The sequence below is a fragment of the Cebus imitator genome, unplaced genomic scaffold, assembly GCF_001604975.1.
Source record: "Cebus imitator isolate Cc_AM_T3 unplaced genomic scaffold, Cebus_imitator-1.0 Scaffold20, whole genome shotgun sequence".
Classification (NCBI taxonomy): Eukaryota; Metazoa; Chordata; class Mammalia; order Primates; family Cebidae; genus Cebus; species Cebus imitator.
In genome coordinates, this window is record NW_016107335.1 from 1,991,995 (window position 1) to 2,007,734 (window position 15,740).

Consider the following 15,740-nt stretch of genomic DNA (forward strand, 5'->3'; position numbering starts at 1 on the left):
CTATTTTAAAGAGACCTGAAGTTCTCTACCCAATATAAACACATTTTGTAATAAACAAAATCAAGATTGTAAATCCAACATTCTAAACGTTTACAACCACGACTATATCATATAACTATCACAGAGCTAAAGACGGTGCTTTCTAAAAAGGTCGGCCAGGCCTGGACGCATGCTGCCTCTAATGAGAGACAATGGAAATAATCACAGAAAAACAAAATCAGGACTACTGGATTTATAATACACCCACCGGAGAGATCAGAAATATTATGTCACTATATATACTAATTTATGTAATATAAATATATTAACAACTAGTGTATTATACATTTATTATATATTTAATACATACAGGATATATTCGACATATCATAAAGATCACACAACCAGTTGTTATTTGAGATATCCCTTTAAAATTCTGTAATTTAGGATTTACATATGATGGGAATACAAATGCTTATTTTATGAAATGCAAATCCAAAGTATACAGAAATACAGAAATTCTGCGTGCTGAAGGAACACAGGGAAGGGTACCTGGGTTGATATCTCAGGCCACTACGATATGGGCACCCCTTGAATGACCTACCCACGAACAGAGAAACTGCATAGTTTTTCACTCACGATCAAGGATATACCTTTAAAAGTGGTAGCTATTTCTTACCAATTTAGAAGTAGCAATTATCTTGTGGCATTTTAAAACCCATCACATGCTACAGAAATATCAACCTTCTGAAATGAGTGGAAATGTTTAGTTAGGTGATCAGAGTAAATTGGAGTCCGTTATTCCTTGACCCCTGGCTCCCCTGGTGTTGCTCAGACGGTCAGCTGCACACACAACATCTCACTATGAGTGATTTCCTGTGCAGCCCAGGCAGACCAGGAACAGCCTTACTATTGCTTCTATCTGGTTAACTGTGGGTTGAAACAACGTACTGCCATTGACCTCATACACTAATTCTGGAAAGTCATTTTACTCTTCAAAAGTAAAAGAGCGAGCTGTGCTAATTACATGTGCTATACTCGTATGGGATAAATACAGATAGTTCCCACAGAGCACACACTCTTCCAACAGTAACAGAAACAAGTACAATCTTTTCATATGAAGATAATCATGTCTGTTCTTTCCATTTTTATGACCAATGGATACTTTAAATAAATCCAGATTTAACAGTTACCATGCTGAAACTGGCCCTTTCATAGACACCCCAACTGTTAACAAAGGTCCTGCTTTCAGACATATTTACAAATTTAATTGCATCATCCCATAGAATCCTGGGGTCCCCATGAATTTATCAACCCCAAGGAAACTTAGCTTTACTGAGGGAGTAACTTGCTCCAGGTCAGGCAAAGAGAAGATGAGGTCTGCCTAATTCTAACATCTAATATCTATCTCGATTCAGTCTCTGTTCATAAGAACATATATTTTCCATAGATTACAAACATTATCAAATTATATAAGGCAATTAATGTTCTCATGTACATTCTTCTACTAAACTATAAAATTAAATGTTAAAAAGTTTCAATGTAGGGTATCTTCTTTCATATTTCCTATCCTAAATATGAAAAAAGAAGGAAGCACATGTTACCAATATAACATGCCAGTACCACTGATTCTTGGTGAATCAAAAACAACAACAACAACAAAAAAGGAGGTGGAGGGAGCTGGGGAGAAAGGAGGAAGAAAGGAGAAGGCACAGAAGTGAGCCTAGCCAAGGGAGCTATGTTAAGGATGGGTTATCAAGACAGAAGGCACCGTGTGGTAATGCATGGTTCAATAAACATCAAATAATGTATTTTTAGTATAAATATGTCCAAAATATTGCATGGGACATTAATTATATATATATATTTTTTCATTAATTATATTTTTTAAAGCAATTGTGATTTATTCACAATTCAAATTTAACTAGGTGATCTGTCTTTTTATTTGCTAAATATGGCATGACTAGTCCTGGACCAATTCCCAAAATACTTACTTAGAAATGACAAATAACAAACCTTAAAATTCAACTAAGAACATTTTTCCTCCTTCACAGCAACTATTTTTCTCCTAAGTTTTAACAAAAAATATAAACATGAATATTTGACTGGATCCATTTTATGATCTCAAAACACCTGTAACACATTCCTTTTTCCACATTCACTCAACTACTCTACAAGCATCTAGTACCAAAAGGGAAAGCCTGTGGAAGTAACCATGCCAAAATCACTTAAAGGGACTAAATTTGTCCAAGCGAGTTATCTGAAGTTAGGCCTGCGACTCTGAACCTTTGCTGTGTAATGGAATCACCTGGAGTATGGAGACAGTGCGCCATGGGGCCTGCCGCGTCAGTGACTCGAATTCCATTAGGCTGAGGTGGAGCCAGTCAGGTTTTCAACTGCTCCCCCAGGTGACTCTGATAGGTAGTTACAACTTGGGAACGGGTGTGCTAAGTTATATGAAATAAGACAGCAAACATTGGAACAACTAACTGTATCTAGCAGAATACACACAGTACTAGTGGATTTTAAGTTCCGAAATACAATAGCATTACGTTCATTTGATGTAACTCTTGTCCCTCCTCTCATGTTCTTCCACCCTAGATCAAAATGTTACATTAAATAAATGCAGAAACTAATAAATTATTCAAGTACTAATAAGTTTATTCAGAAATGTATACAACTGTCAGGCATGGTGGCTCACACCTGTAATCCTAGCACTTCAGGAGGCCGAGGTAGGCAGACCACTTGAGCCTAGGAGTTCAAGACCAGCCTGGGCAACATGGTGAAACCCCAATCCTACAAAAAATACAAAAATTAGCCAGGTGTAGTGGCACATGCCTGTAATCCCAGCTACTCAGGAGGCCAAGGTGGGAGAATTGCTTGAGTCGGAGGTGGGGGTGGGGGGGTGGAGGTCACAGTAAGATCAAGCCACTGCATTTCAGCCTGGGCAACAGAATGAGACCCGAGACCCTGTCTCGGATAAAAAAAAAGACAAAAGACAAAGACACTGTTACACATGCTCTATTATGTACTATTTGAATGAAGAATAGGTGATGCTATAAGCAGATTTCACATAACCCCAATATTAAAAAGATCAAGTAGGTAACTGCTTAGAAACATACTAACTTCTTATAAAAATCATATTTGACAACTGTCCAGGTTAAACATTATAAATTAACAGGCATTGTTTTTACAAGATCACTATGTTTGAGAGTTCATGACAATGATGATCATAAGCTCTTGCTTACTTGGCCTTGGGGAAATATTCTTAAGCACCAGCTATATTATCACAAATGTATTTATAAATTAGGTGACAAGGCTATTAATACTAAATTGTGACATTTCTGTATGGAGAAGACTTTTGCAACCAAAAAAAAATTAATTACATGTAGTTCAAGTTTTGAAGGGTAACTGAAAAGACTAAATTGCATCATAACATAAAATAAAAATACATTTTTATCTTAAATCTGATCTGTAAAATCTGGTAACAAAAATCCAACAGCTGAGTTAATTCTTTTTCATTTCTTTTTTTTCTTTCTAGAGTAGATCTAGTCCTGAATCCAGATGAGTTAATTCTTTAAAAAGCAAAAAACAGCCGGGTGCACTGGCACACACCTGTAATCCCAGCACTTACCAAGGCAGGCAGATCATGAGGTCAGGAGTTCGAGACCATCCTGGCCAACATGGCGAAACCCCACCTTGACTAAAACTACCAAAAATTAGCTGGGCATGGTGGTGCGCACCTATAACCTCAGCTACTCGGGAGGCTGAGGAAGGAGAGCTACTTGAACCTAGGAGGCGGAGGTTGCAGTGAGCCCAGACTGCACCACTGCACTCCAGCCTGGACAAGAGCAAGACTCCGTCTCAAGGGAAAAATAAAGGAAAAATACAGAGGATACTTAAGCACACAATTGCAGGTTCTGAAGTGCAGTAAATGTGTAACGTGGGAAACATATCAAGTGAGAATGTATTTCTACAATTTGACTTCATAAGGAAGAACATATGAAAGTAACATATCAGAAAAAGCTCTAAAAATATGTCCTTGTTGGAAAATGACCATTTTCCTCAAATAAGTTAAGCGTAAGATGATGCAGCAGCTGGTGTGTCCACAGGCTGGCGTCTTGGGCTTGCTGTTTCTCCTTGCACCTAGCTGAATGCATGTCTCCTTCACTACATGGTGACACTGCAGGAACAGGCACCCAGTGTGAATTCATTCACGATCCCCCGGCATAGAGCCGTGCCACTATGGGTGGGATGAATATTGTGAGTGTTGAAATAACTGAGTAAAATACCCTCACCATAAAATATCTGGTATCGGCTGCTGCTGTCAAAAGTTAATCAAGTTTTCTATTGCCCTCAGTTATCACCTGTTAACCCATTTATGCCTAGTGTTTCGTTATTGGAAAGCTAGGCTTGTCGGAGTTATTTATGTTCTACTGCTCAAGTTCATTGCCAAGGTCTGATTTTTCACAAAAAATTTTGGCTACTTCCAGCATAAATGGTTTAAACACTGGTATATTTTGAAAAACAGTATTCTTCAGGACATAATTAAAGCAATATAAAATTACTTCATATAGTATCCATTGTAGTATACTTCAGCAGTCAAAAAACAAAATCAAGAGACACAGAAAACCCTTCAAAGAAATCAATACATCCAGGAGCTGGTTTTTTGAAAAGATCAACAAAATAGACCACTAGCTAGATTAATAAAAAAGAGAGAAGAATCAAATAGATGCAATAAAAAACGATAAAGGGGATATCACCACCGATTCCACAGAAATACAAACTACCATCAGAGACTACTACAAACAAATCTACGCACATCAACTAGTAAACCTGGAAGAAATGGATAAATTCCTTGACACTTGCACCCTCCCAAGTCTAAACCAGGAAGAAGTGGAAACCCTGAACAGACAAATAACAAGGGCTGAAGTTGAGGCAGCAATTAAGAGCCTACCACCCAAAAAAAGCCCAGGTGCAGATGGTACCACTCCTTCTGAAACTATTCCAAACAGATTCCCTCCAAAAAGAGGGAATCCTTCCCAAATCATTTTATGAGCCCAACATCATCCTGATACCAAAACCCAGCAGAGACTCAACAACAAAAAAGCTGTAGACCAATATCCACGATAAACAGATGCAAAAATCTTCAAGAAAATACTGGCAAACCGATTGCAACAGCACATCAAAAAGCTTATCCATCACAATTAAGCAGGCTTGATCCCGGGGATGCAAGGCTGGTTCAACATACTCAGATCTATAAACATAATCCACCACATAAACAAAAACCACGTGATTATCTCAAGAGATACAGAGAAGGCCTTCAACAAAATTCAACAGCCCTTTATGCTAAAAACTCTCAATAAACTAGGTATCAATGGAAAGTATCTCAAAATAATAAAAGCTGTTTACGACAAACCCACAGCCAATGTCATACGGAATGGGCAAAAACTAGAAGCATTCCCTTTGAAATCTGGCACTAGACAAGGATGCCCTCTCTCACCACTCCTATTCAATATAGTATTGGAAGTTCTAGCCAGAGCAATCAGGCAAGAAAAAGAAATAAAGGGCATTTAATTAGGAAAGGGGGAAGTCAAATTGTCTCTATTTGCAGACAACATGATTGTATATTTAGAAGACCCCATCGTCTCAGCCCAAAATCTCCTGAAACTGATAAGTGACTTCATCAAAGTCTCAGGATACAAAATCAACGTGCAGAAATCACAAGTATTCCTATACACCAATAACAGACTTCAAGAGAGCCAAATGAAGAATGAACTGCCATTCAAAATTGCTACAAAGGGAATAAAATACCTAGGAATACAACTAACAAAGGATGTAAAGGACCTCTTCAAGGAGAGCTACAAACCACTGCTCAAGGAAATAAAAGAGGACACAAACAGATGAAAAAACATTCCATGCTCATGGTTAGGAAGAATCATTATCGTGAAAATGGCCATACTGCCCAAAGTAATTTATAGATTCAATGCTATCCCATCAAGCTACCAATGACTTTCTTCACAGAACTGGAAAAAAACACCTTAAACTTTACATGGAACCAAAAGAGAGCCCACATAGCCAAGACAATCCTAAGCAAAAAGAACAAAGCTGCAGGCATCACACTACCCGACTTCAAACTGTACTACCAGGATACAGTAATCAAAACAGCATGGTACTGCTACCAAAACAGGGATATAAACCAATGGAACAGAGCAGAGGCCTCGGAGGCAACACCACACATCTACACCATCTGATCTTTGACAAACCTCACAAAAACAAGCAATGGGGAAAGGATTCCCTGTTTAATAAATGTCACTGGGAAAAGTGGCTAGCCATGTGCAGAAAGCAGAAACCGGACCCCTTCCTGACACCTTACACTAAAATTAACTCCAGATGGATTAAAGACTTAAATGTAAGACCTAACGCCATAAAAACCCTAGAAGAAAACCAAGGCAAAACCATTTAGGACATAGGCATAGGTAAGGACTTTGTGATTAAAACACCAAAAGCATTGGTAACGAAAGTCAAAATAGACAAATGGGATCTAATCAAACTCCAGAGCTTCTGTACAGCAAAAGAAACAATCATTAGAGTGAACTGGCAACCAACAGAATGGGAAAAAATTTTTGCAATCTACCCATCTGACCAAGGGCTAATATCCAGAATCCACAAAGAACTAAAACAGATTTACAAGAAACAAACAAACAAACCCATTCAAAAGTGGCGAAGGATATGAACAAATACTTTTCAGAAGCAGACATATATGAGGCCAAGAAACATAGGAAAAAATGCTCATCATTACTGGTCATTAGAGAAATGTAAATCAAAACCACACTGTGATACCATCTCACACCAGTTAGAATGGGGATCATTAAAAAATCTGGAGACAACAGATGCTGGAGAGGATGTGGAGAAATAGGAACACTTTTACACTGTTGATGGGAGTGTAAATTAGTTCAACCATTGTGGAAGACAGTGTGGCGATTCCTCAAGAACCTAGAAAAAGAAATTCCATTTGACCCAGCAATCCCATTACTGGGTACATATCCAAAGGATTATAAATAGTTCCATTATAAAGATACATGCACATGTATGTTCACTGCGGCTCTGTTTGCAATAACAAAGACCTAGAACCAACCCAAATGCCCATCGATGATAGACTGGAGTAGGAAAATGTGGCACATACACACCATGGAATACCATGCAGCCATAAAAAAAACGATGAGTTCATATCCTTTGCAGGGACATGGATGAATCTGGAAACCAGCATTCTCAGCAAACTGACACAAGAACAGAAAATCAAACACCGTACGTTCCCACTCATAGGTGGGTGTTGAACAATGGGAAAACATGGACACAGGGAGAAGAGCATCACACACTGGGGTCTGTTTGGGGGAAACAGGGGAGGAGCAGTGGGGGCTAGGGAGGTTGGGGAGGGATAACATGGGGAGAAACGGCAGATACAGGTGACGGGGGGATGGAGGCAGCAAACCACATTGCCATGTATGTACCTATGCAACAATCCTGCATGTTCTGCACATGTACCCCAGAACCTAAAGTGCAATAAAATATACATGTAAATAAATAAAAACCAAAATCAATCAAATCTTCAATAACAGAAAAGAATATGGCACAGTGCTACAAGATTTGGGTATATATTGCTTTGGGTCTTTTGGTTACAACATGGGCACTTAAATGGCCGCACGTTAGGGTTGTATTAATGGGGCACTGCTGTTGCTTTAGCACTTTTTAAAAATAGCTTTTTGGAACTGAAAAAATACAAATTCACTACGAAGGAAGTGAAAATCACTCACAGCATGGATCTTTTTCTTTCTCTCTACAGATATATGGATAAGAAAGGCATGAGAACCCTCCTCCTGTTTCCCTATCACTGGAGGTAATTTCTGTTAAGTTTTGTAGACGCAAACACACATGTCAAAACAGGATTTCCTATCACATCAAGCTAAGGTAATTATACCTATAAATTACTCTTCAAGAGGAGTTTATAAATATGATAAATGCATAAACTGTTTTAGCAGTGTCAATGCAGGGCTTAGAAAGTGACCTCAATTCTTATAGTGACAAAGAAAGATGACTCTATCCACTTAAAATTCTATGTTCTGTGACCAGCCAACAGAGCCTCTCACACAAATGACTTTGGGAGGACCATGATACAGCTGAAAAATGAAAATGGTCGCTGCTGAAGGAGTCAGGTCTCATCATTTGCAATTCTGTCAAAATCAATGGAAGGCAGGAGATCATGGGCAAAACGCTTTTGCCTTGTTTGGATGATTCTACCTTGAATTCTTCAACTCAAATTTGGCACGACAATAATATGAAAAATGCTAAGGTTTTTATTCTTTTCAGAAGGGGAATGTAGAATAGTAGCTGGTTCTACCATCATATACATGATCTCATGTGTAAAACAATCATAGTATCTTTTTCACAGGACTATTATATTAAATGAATATATGCAAAGCTCGTAGAATACTGCCTAAAACAGTTAACAGATGTAAGTTCATATAATTTTATAATAAAGATATTATTTTCTTAATAGAAAAGCTAACAGCAGCTGATTACTTGATTACTATGCCTTTTTATTTTGGGGGACTCAGCTCAAAAGCAGGTAGCATAAAATGATTTGGGGGACAGGTGGCCAAATAACAAATCCTTAAAAAAAAAGTCTTTAATTAAACAATACTGAACTCAAAAGGTCTTTGTAACAACTTGATTTCAAACCTAAAGCAACCACCACCAAGAAAAAAAAAAGGTGAACTTTCACCTTAATTCTTAAAATCTTCAATGATTAATAAAGTGGCAGGGAGTCATTTTGAGGCATAAAAAAATTCTGTATAAACTTTTCATTTAACACTTAACCAAAACAAAATAAGAGCAGAGTGGAAAATATCTTACACGGCATTATTAAGTTCAGAGGTTTCTACATACTGAAGATAAGCCTGTCATATGAAAATTACTTAACTCTCAACAGGTGCTATAAAACAGTGACATTATCTGACACGGTACACAACACCTGATATTCCACATCATGGAAAGCTTTATTAACAAAGACCTCAGGGTTTAGTCAAATACTGAAAGGAAAACAAACGTGCTACCATAACACTCACCTCCAGGAAAAGCTTGCACCAGAATTATAAGTTTTAAATAGGTGAGACTGCTTACTTTTTAACTTAGCAAAGTTGCAAAATTGTCCATTTTAAAGAAAGGATATAATAAAGGCTTAACATGCGACCTTTAAAGTTTACTTACGAAAACAGAGATAGGTAATTAAAATAAATTGTGCAAACATATATTACATCAATCTGCCCAAATTATAAATTCAATGATGCATTAGGACTGTATTCAGTGCAATCAAAACATTATCAGTTACTGCCGCTGCTGCTGATGCTCATGCTCCTGAGAGAAATGTGTTGTAAAACCAGGAAGAACGGGCTGGAGAGAGACTCTCGTGGACTTGGAGGATGAATAAGCATTCCTTAATTAGCCCATCAGGTTAAGTGCAAGCATTAATGGGCCCTTCCTAAAGTCTAGCTTGACATCTTTCTCCAAACATGGCCAAGAAGAAAGTTCCATTAGCAATATTAATACAAGCTTAGTTGATCATTTTCATTCAATTAACTTCTTTCAATTAAATAGATAGCTTGACAAAAGCAGTGATAAAAGACCCACAGGGACAGCTGATGACTCGAAGTGAACATTAGTGTGCGAGAGGTCGCTGGTATTAAACGGACTGTAAATCTAGCATTCAATTTGGAAAATGCATTTCTTCTGCTCTCACTCCTTTAATGAGCAGTTTTAGCTGACTAGATGTGTTTGCAGTAGAGATTTCATGGGAAGTCAGGCACCCTTTTCCTTTTCTTTTTTTCCATCCCAACAGTTATATTCTTGCTGGTGGTGGTTTCCTGCCAACATTCCTGCCACAGGAACTCAAAACTTCACTTTCTGGTTAAAAACGAAGATGTGTTAAAATAATTTATATAAAACTAGCATTAAAAATTAATGACCTAAGAAGATAATATAAACTAAAAAAGAAAAAAGAAAAAAAAATTGATGACCTATTTTACCTTGTTAATCAATTTTTGAAAGGTTTGAAAAAATAAAATCTAAGAAATAATCAGCAGAAAATGAAAACATTTTAAAAACTGTATTTATGTTTCATCATGTCACAGTTAAGCACTTAGGACCACAGAAAAGATGCATGTAACAAGGTTTAAAAACAAGGTCTGAAATAAGGCTAATGTAAATTAAAATGAAAGTCATTTTAGTTAATTAAATTACCTTAATTAATCAAAAGTGACTACTAAAATGACTTTTCTTAATTAAAAAGTTGTGTAGGCCAGCTGCAGTGGCTCACGCCTATAATCCCAGCACTTTGGGAGGCAGAAGCAGGAGGAACCCATGAGGTCAGGAGTTTGAGACCAGCATGGGTAACACAGTGAGACCCTGTCTCTACAAAAAAACTAATAAATTAGCTGGGCGTGGCGGCATGTGCCTGTAGTCCCAGCTACTCAGGAGGCTGAGGTGGGAAGACTGCTTGATCCCAGGAGTTCAAGGCTGCAGTGAGCTATGATAGTGCCATTGCACTCCAGCCTGAGAGACAGGAGTGCAATGTCTCTCAGTGCAAAAAAAAAAAAAAAAGTCTTGCAAATTAAGACATGTCTGAAACAAACCTACACTTCTATTCCTCTGCAATGAGTCAAGACAAAAATTTGTATATTATTCCACATCAATAAACAAAAAAATACAGATACTCTATACCTTAAATAACTGAATCCATCGTTTCTGTTCCATCTGTATGCACTGTTGCATTTCAGAACTTGTAGTAACTCCAATACTCTGAAATGCTGTAATATATTCTTCTCGAACTTCTGGCTTGGTTTCTGGATAAGCCAACTTGATGATCCCCAGGCATGCATCTCGAAGACATCGAGACAACACTATCAGCTCTTCCAAAGTGAAAGGCATCATTGATGATTGTCTTTGACCTACAACTAAAAAACATAATCCAGTTTTCTATCATGTTTTTTCGTCCTTTAACACACACACTGAAAGACTTAAAATGCTGAAAACTTTTCTACTGTCTATGAAAACTGATGGGCCATGTGGCCAGCAGCAAACTGGTTTCTCAAAATCCTTACCTTCTATGGGATCACCGAAGAATTCGTTATCATGTATGGAAATTAGTGAGTGACTAAACAAGGAGCTAAAAAGGTAAAAGAGTGGGATGATTCGACTAGAGTCTTCAAAAGACATAGGTGAACCCCTGGATATCACCTGAAGCAATGGTACCATAGACCTTGAATTAAAAGAAAAAAAAAACAGTCATTTAAAAATTACTCTTAGTTTGGGAACTAATTAAAACATAACATCAAACAAATATAATCAGGGAAAGTAACATTTGCATTAGGAATTAAACTATTTAAAGGCAACGTAAAGTTACCATGGCAATGCAGGTTAATAAACGGCATAGATTAATACAAAAAATAGCACACCAACCCATTAATCTTCACTAAGATTCCTGCTACCTCTAGCAACTGCATAGTGAAGTCACTAAGAGTGAGCCAGTGGTTCCCAGGCTCTAATAAGGCCACTATTTAAGACACACTGTACGATACTGTGCTCTTATGAGGAAGCCATCCCCTTTTCCTTCTACTCAATGTATTTAATAAAGGCAAATCATTCTGGTTTCAGGAAAAATTTATCCAGCAACTTACTTTGGTAACACTGAAAGCTATTCAATATTGAAGCCAAACTGGAACCTTAAGAAACAGTTTCTGGGCCGGGCGCGGTGGCTCAAGCCTGTAATCCCAGCACTTCGGGAGGCCGAGACGGGTGGATCACGAGGTCAAGAGATCCAGACCATCCTGGTCAACGTGCTGAAACCCCGTCTCTACTAAAAATACAAAAAAAATTAGCTGGGCATGGTGGCGCGTGCCTGTAATCCCAGCTACTCAGGAGGTTGAGGCAGGAGAATTGCCTGAACTCAGGAGGCGGAGGTTGCGGTGAGCCGAGATCGCGCCACTGCCCTCCAACCTGGGTAACAAGAGCGAATCTCTGTCTCAAAAAACAAACAAACAAACAAAAAAAAACAGTTTCTGTTCTCTCCAGTGGCCTTGCTCCCACTGTCCAGTTTCCCCACCAGCTCCCATCCTGCTCCTGCTTCACAGTGACCTGAGTAGCTCTACAGTGAGGTGGGCTTCACTCAGCAGCCTCTTTTACTCATCAAGAGCTATGATATATTAAATTAATTAGCCAGGTGTGGTGATAAGTGTTTGTAGTCCCAGGTACTTAGGAGGCTGAGGTAGGAAAATGGCTTGAGCCCACGATGTAGAGGTTGCAGTGAGCTGAGACTGCGCCACCGCACTCCAACCTGTGCAACATGGCCAGACTCTGTTTCAAAAAAGTTTAAAATATTAAAGAAAAAAAGCTATGATATATTCACTTCTTTCACCTAGAACGTCCTCTTTTTCTCTCATTTTTAAGTCTGGTTTCTAGTCTTATGTAACATTTAGCCAACAGAGGCTCACCTGCATGCTCTTTCTATAAAGTCCCTGGTCCCCTCTAGCAAGTCAAATCAGTCACAGGTTAATAGACATTGTGAGCAAGATCACTCTCTTATCTTCCCAAATACCCATTTCCACAGAACTACAGGTATATATTAGATGAGACGTAACCAGGAGTCAGAGTCTACAGATTATGTATGAAAGCAAAGCAGAAGGTAAGGCCACTTGTTATAATCAGTGGGGCCATAAGGAGCTTGGCTGAGCCACCTGGAGCTTTTGAGTCTCCACAGTGCATGGTTCAGGGCAGGGCACTGTCACCATCAATGGCTTTGAGAACAGGGACCCTTACACGCACCTCAAACTGTTCCCATGGAGAAGATACGCTACGTGCACACGCTACACAACCTGAGCATATACGATTCATATTTGTTGTTGTGACACTCCACATTTAGCACTATGCTGAATGGACTCATGAATTAATGAATGAATGGCCATCTATCCAAAATTTAAACGTTGTAGGGACATTAAAAAAGGGACAAAGTACAATTGTCCTACCTCATTGCCACAGCCAAGATGACATAAAAAGGTTGTTTATATGGAGGATAAAAAAGGCACGGGGTGGCTTTAACTGCACAGAGGAGGCTTCTTTCCACAGCCCTGCCTACGAGAGCTGCAGCGCACTGCTGTCTTGATGAGCCTGCTTTCTGCTGTTATGCCTGTCAAGAATCCTTGTACTTAAAATCATTACCACCACCACCACATCATCAGTTATTCGTACATATGGCATGATGCATAAAATTCTTATATTGGGTCCAAAAAAAAGGGGACAGGGCAATTAACCAACAAAAACTTATTTGTCCTTTTAAACCCCCCGTGAACCAAGCAAAAGGAATGCATTATTTTTACTTTAACGACAACAACTGGGACTGGCAAGAAAGATTAGCTATGTGCCGATGCTGCCGTGCAGCCAGGGCACGAATGAGACACAGGTCTCTTAGTTCTCTGCTGACCACTCTTACTGCTATAAACACTGACTCAAATATTCCTCCTAAAACAGGTCAATCTCAAAGACTAATGTGCAAATAAAAAGTCTGTAACTTACTATAATGGAAAAGACATTGATTCATACATAACTCCGGGGAGCTAGGTGAATTACTGACCATCAGTGAGACCTGAGGCAATCCCCAACCTGTGTCTCTATTCTGAGAACAAAGGTTTTCACATCATGCGCCTGTGGGAACCGCTCCCTCTCCCCCTCCAAAGTCCTCCACATTCACAAAGAACCATTAGTCTTCTGTTAAGAACGGATTCTTGTTAGGTTTTCAAGGTACTACTGTACACTGTTGTGGGCAAAGCATCCTTATGCTATGTCTTGGTCAAGGGATGCCTAATGGAAAACAGTAACCAGCTGGCTATGAGTTCCTTCATCTTCAATAAGAAAGAAACTAAACTGGCTGATTTCAATAGCAAATACTGAAAATGAGGTACATGAATAAAGATGTTATCTGCAAATGTCTGATGCGCCAAAACGGTCAATCCCTAACCATCTGGAGATTGTTTAAACGTGGTCTGCTTGATTGGCCTAAAGAATAGTGGTTCTTGGTTGGCCCTCAAACCATCTGCACCTCAATCACCTGATAAGCCTGTGAGGTCACAGTATCCAGGTTTCTTAGGGCAGGACCAGAGAATCTGCATTTTAACAGCTCACTGATGATACTTCTGCCCACTAAAGGGGAAAGTCCTAGCAATGCAAGTCTTACTGTGAAACTATTTTTGACTTAAATTGAGTGCCAGTTTCAGAAAATCAGTCATTTCATTTTAAATTTTACTTCCAGTAGGAAATGTGAGACATACAGATGGTGCCTGACTCACAATGGTTCAACTTAGGATTCTGCAACTTTATGATAGTCAAAGGCAATTCCCATTCTGCAGAAACCATAAACCATTTTTCTTTTTTTAACTTGCAGTACAATATCAATAAATTACATGAGACATTCAACACTTTATAAAACTGGCCTTGTGTTCGACGATTTTGCCTAGCTGTAAGCTAATGTATGTGTTTTGAGCACGTTTTAGCTAGGCTAGGCTAAGCTGTGAGGCCTCAGTGGGCAAGGTGTCTTAAATGCATTTCAACTTGTGATATTTTCAACTTAGAATGGATTTATCAGGACACAGCCCCATTGTACCTCAAGGAGCATTTGTATGGAGAATGTATTAATACACTGTCAGTTTTCTGAGGGACTTCCTTTTAATAAACAAGTAAAAAGACATTCAAATTCTCAAAACTACCAAACATAAAATAGTATTAATAATTTAATTAACAATATTCCACTTTTCTTTCACACACCATGACTCCATTTCCTTAGCAAGACACAAATGCCATAAACAAATAAGCAATTATCAGGCAGAACCAGGACAATGTCTCCGTTGCTAAGCTGGGGCACTTATGGGTAAATGATAATTTCCTGTCCTAATGATTCTCAATCTCCTTCTCCCCAAAACAAACCTGTCACTAATGAAAGCCAAGGCTGGCATAGTCAGGAGTGGCTGAAATGCACCAAAAAAACACACCTAAAATCTTGTATGTTGGTTTGGAAATGTAAGAAAATAATTTTTCAAGACAGTAAATCATCCTAGGAGTCTTTCATCTCTGCTTTAGCCTCTCACTGTTGACACAGGATAACTCACTTCACCTTTACGAGTTTCACCAGTCACAGTGGCAGCGTTAAAACCCCCTTTCCTCACTTAAGATTCAATACAAAACCATTAAAGTAATATGAAGTAGTACTATTGATAAACTGACATTCCCCTTTCATTAGTACAAACTGTTTTGTCCAGATGATTTGAACACCAGTTCCATCATAAAGGGGCTGCTTGTGCTTGGCTGAAAGGCACTAACATATGAGTATCTTTGGCTCCACATACTGCACGAAAAAGCTCAAAATCGAGAAATCTCAACACAAGAGTTTTCATCATCACTGCACACAGTAAGTTAGGCTGCAGATGAGTGTGTGTTTATATTCCGGATATCTCATCCCAACCCATCAAAAATTATTTGTTCTAACTTCTTGTTCCTAAAAAGAAAAAAAGACCACTTTCTACACTCTTGCCCTACAACTGAGATGTGCCTTCCAACCACAGAATGAGCTGGTTCATGGCACGTGGACAGTAATGGTGACTGCTATTATTGCCACTATCATTAGAATGACATGCAGTTGCATCTTAGAGTTCAGTCTCCAA

The 15,740-nt window shown here is 38.7% G+C and overlaps 1 protein-coding gene across 1 annotated transcript in view; it reads right to left on the bottom strand.

Moving 5' to 3' along the window:
• UBE3C (ubiquitin protein ligase E3C) overlaps positions 1-15,740 on the bottom strand; it is a 122,629-nt gene that overhangs the window by 51,520 nt on the left and 55,369 nt on the right. Inside the window, exons 12-13 of the mRNA XM_017519463.2 lie at positions 11,136-11,293; positions 10,756-10,988 (exon numbers count right to left, since the gene is read on the bottom strand). Of these exons, the coding sequence (XP_017374952.1) occupies positions 10,756-10,988; positions 11,136-11,293 (391 nt within the window). The remainder of the gene's footprint in view (positions 1-10,755; positions 10,989-11,135; positions 11,294-15,740) is intronic.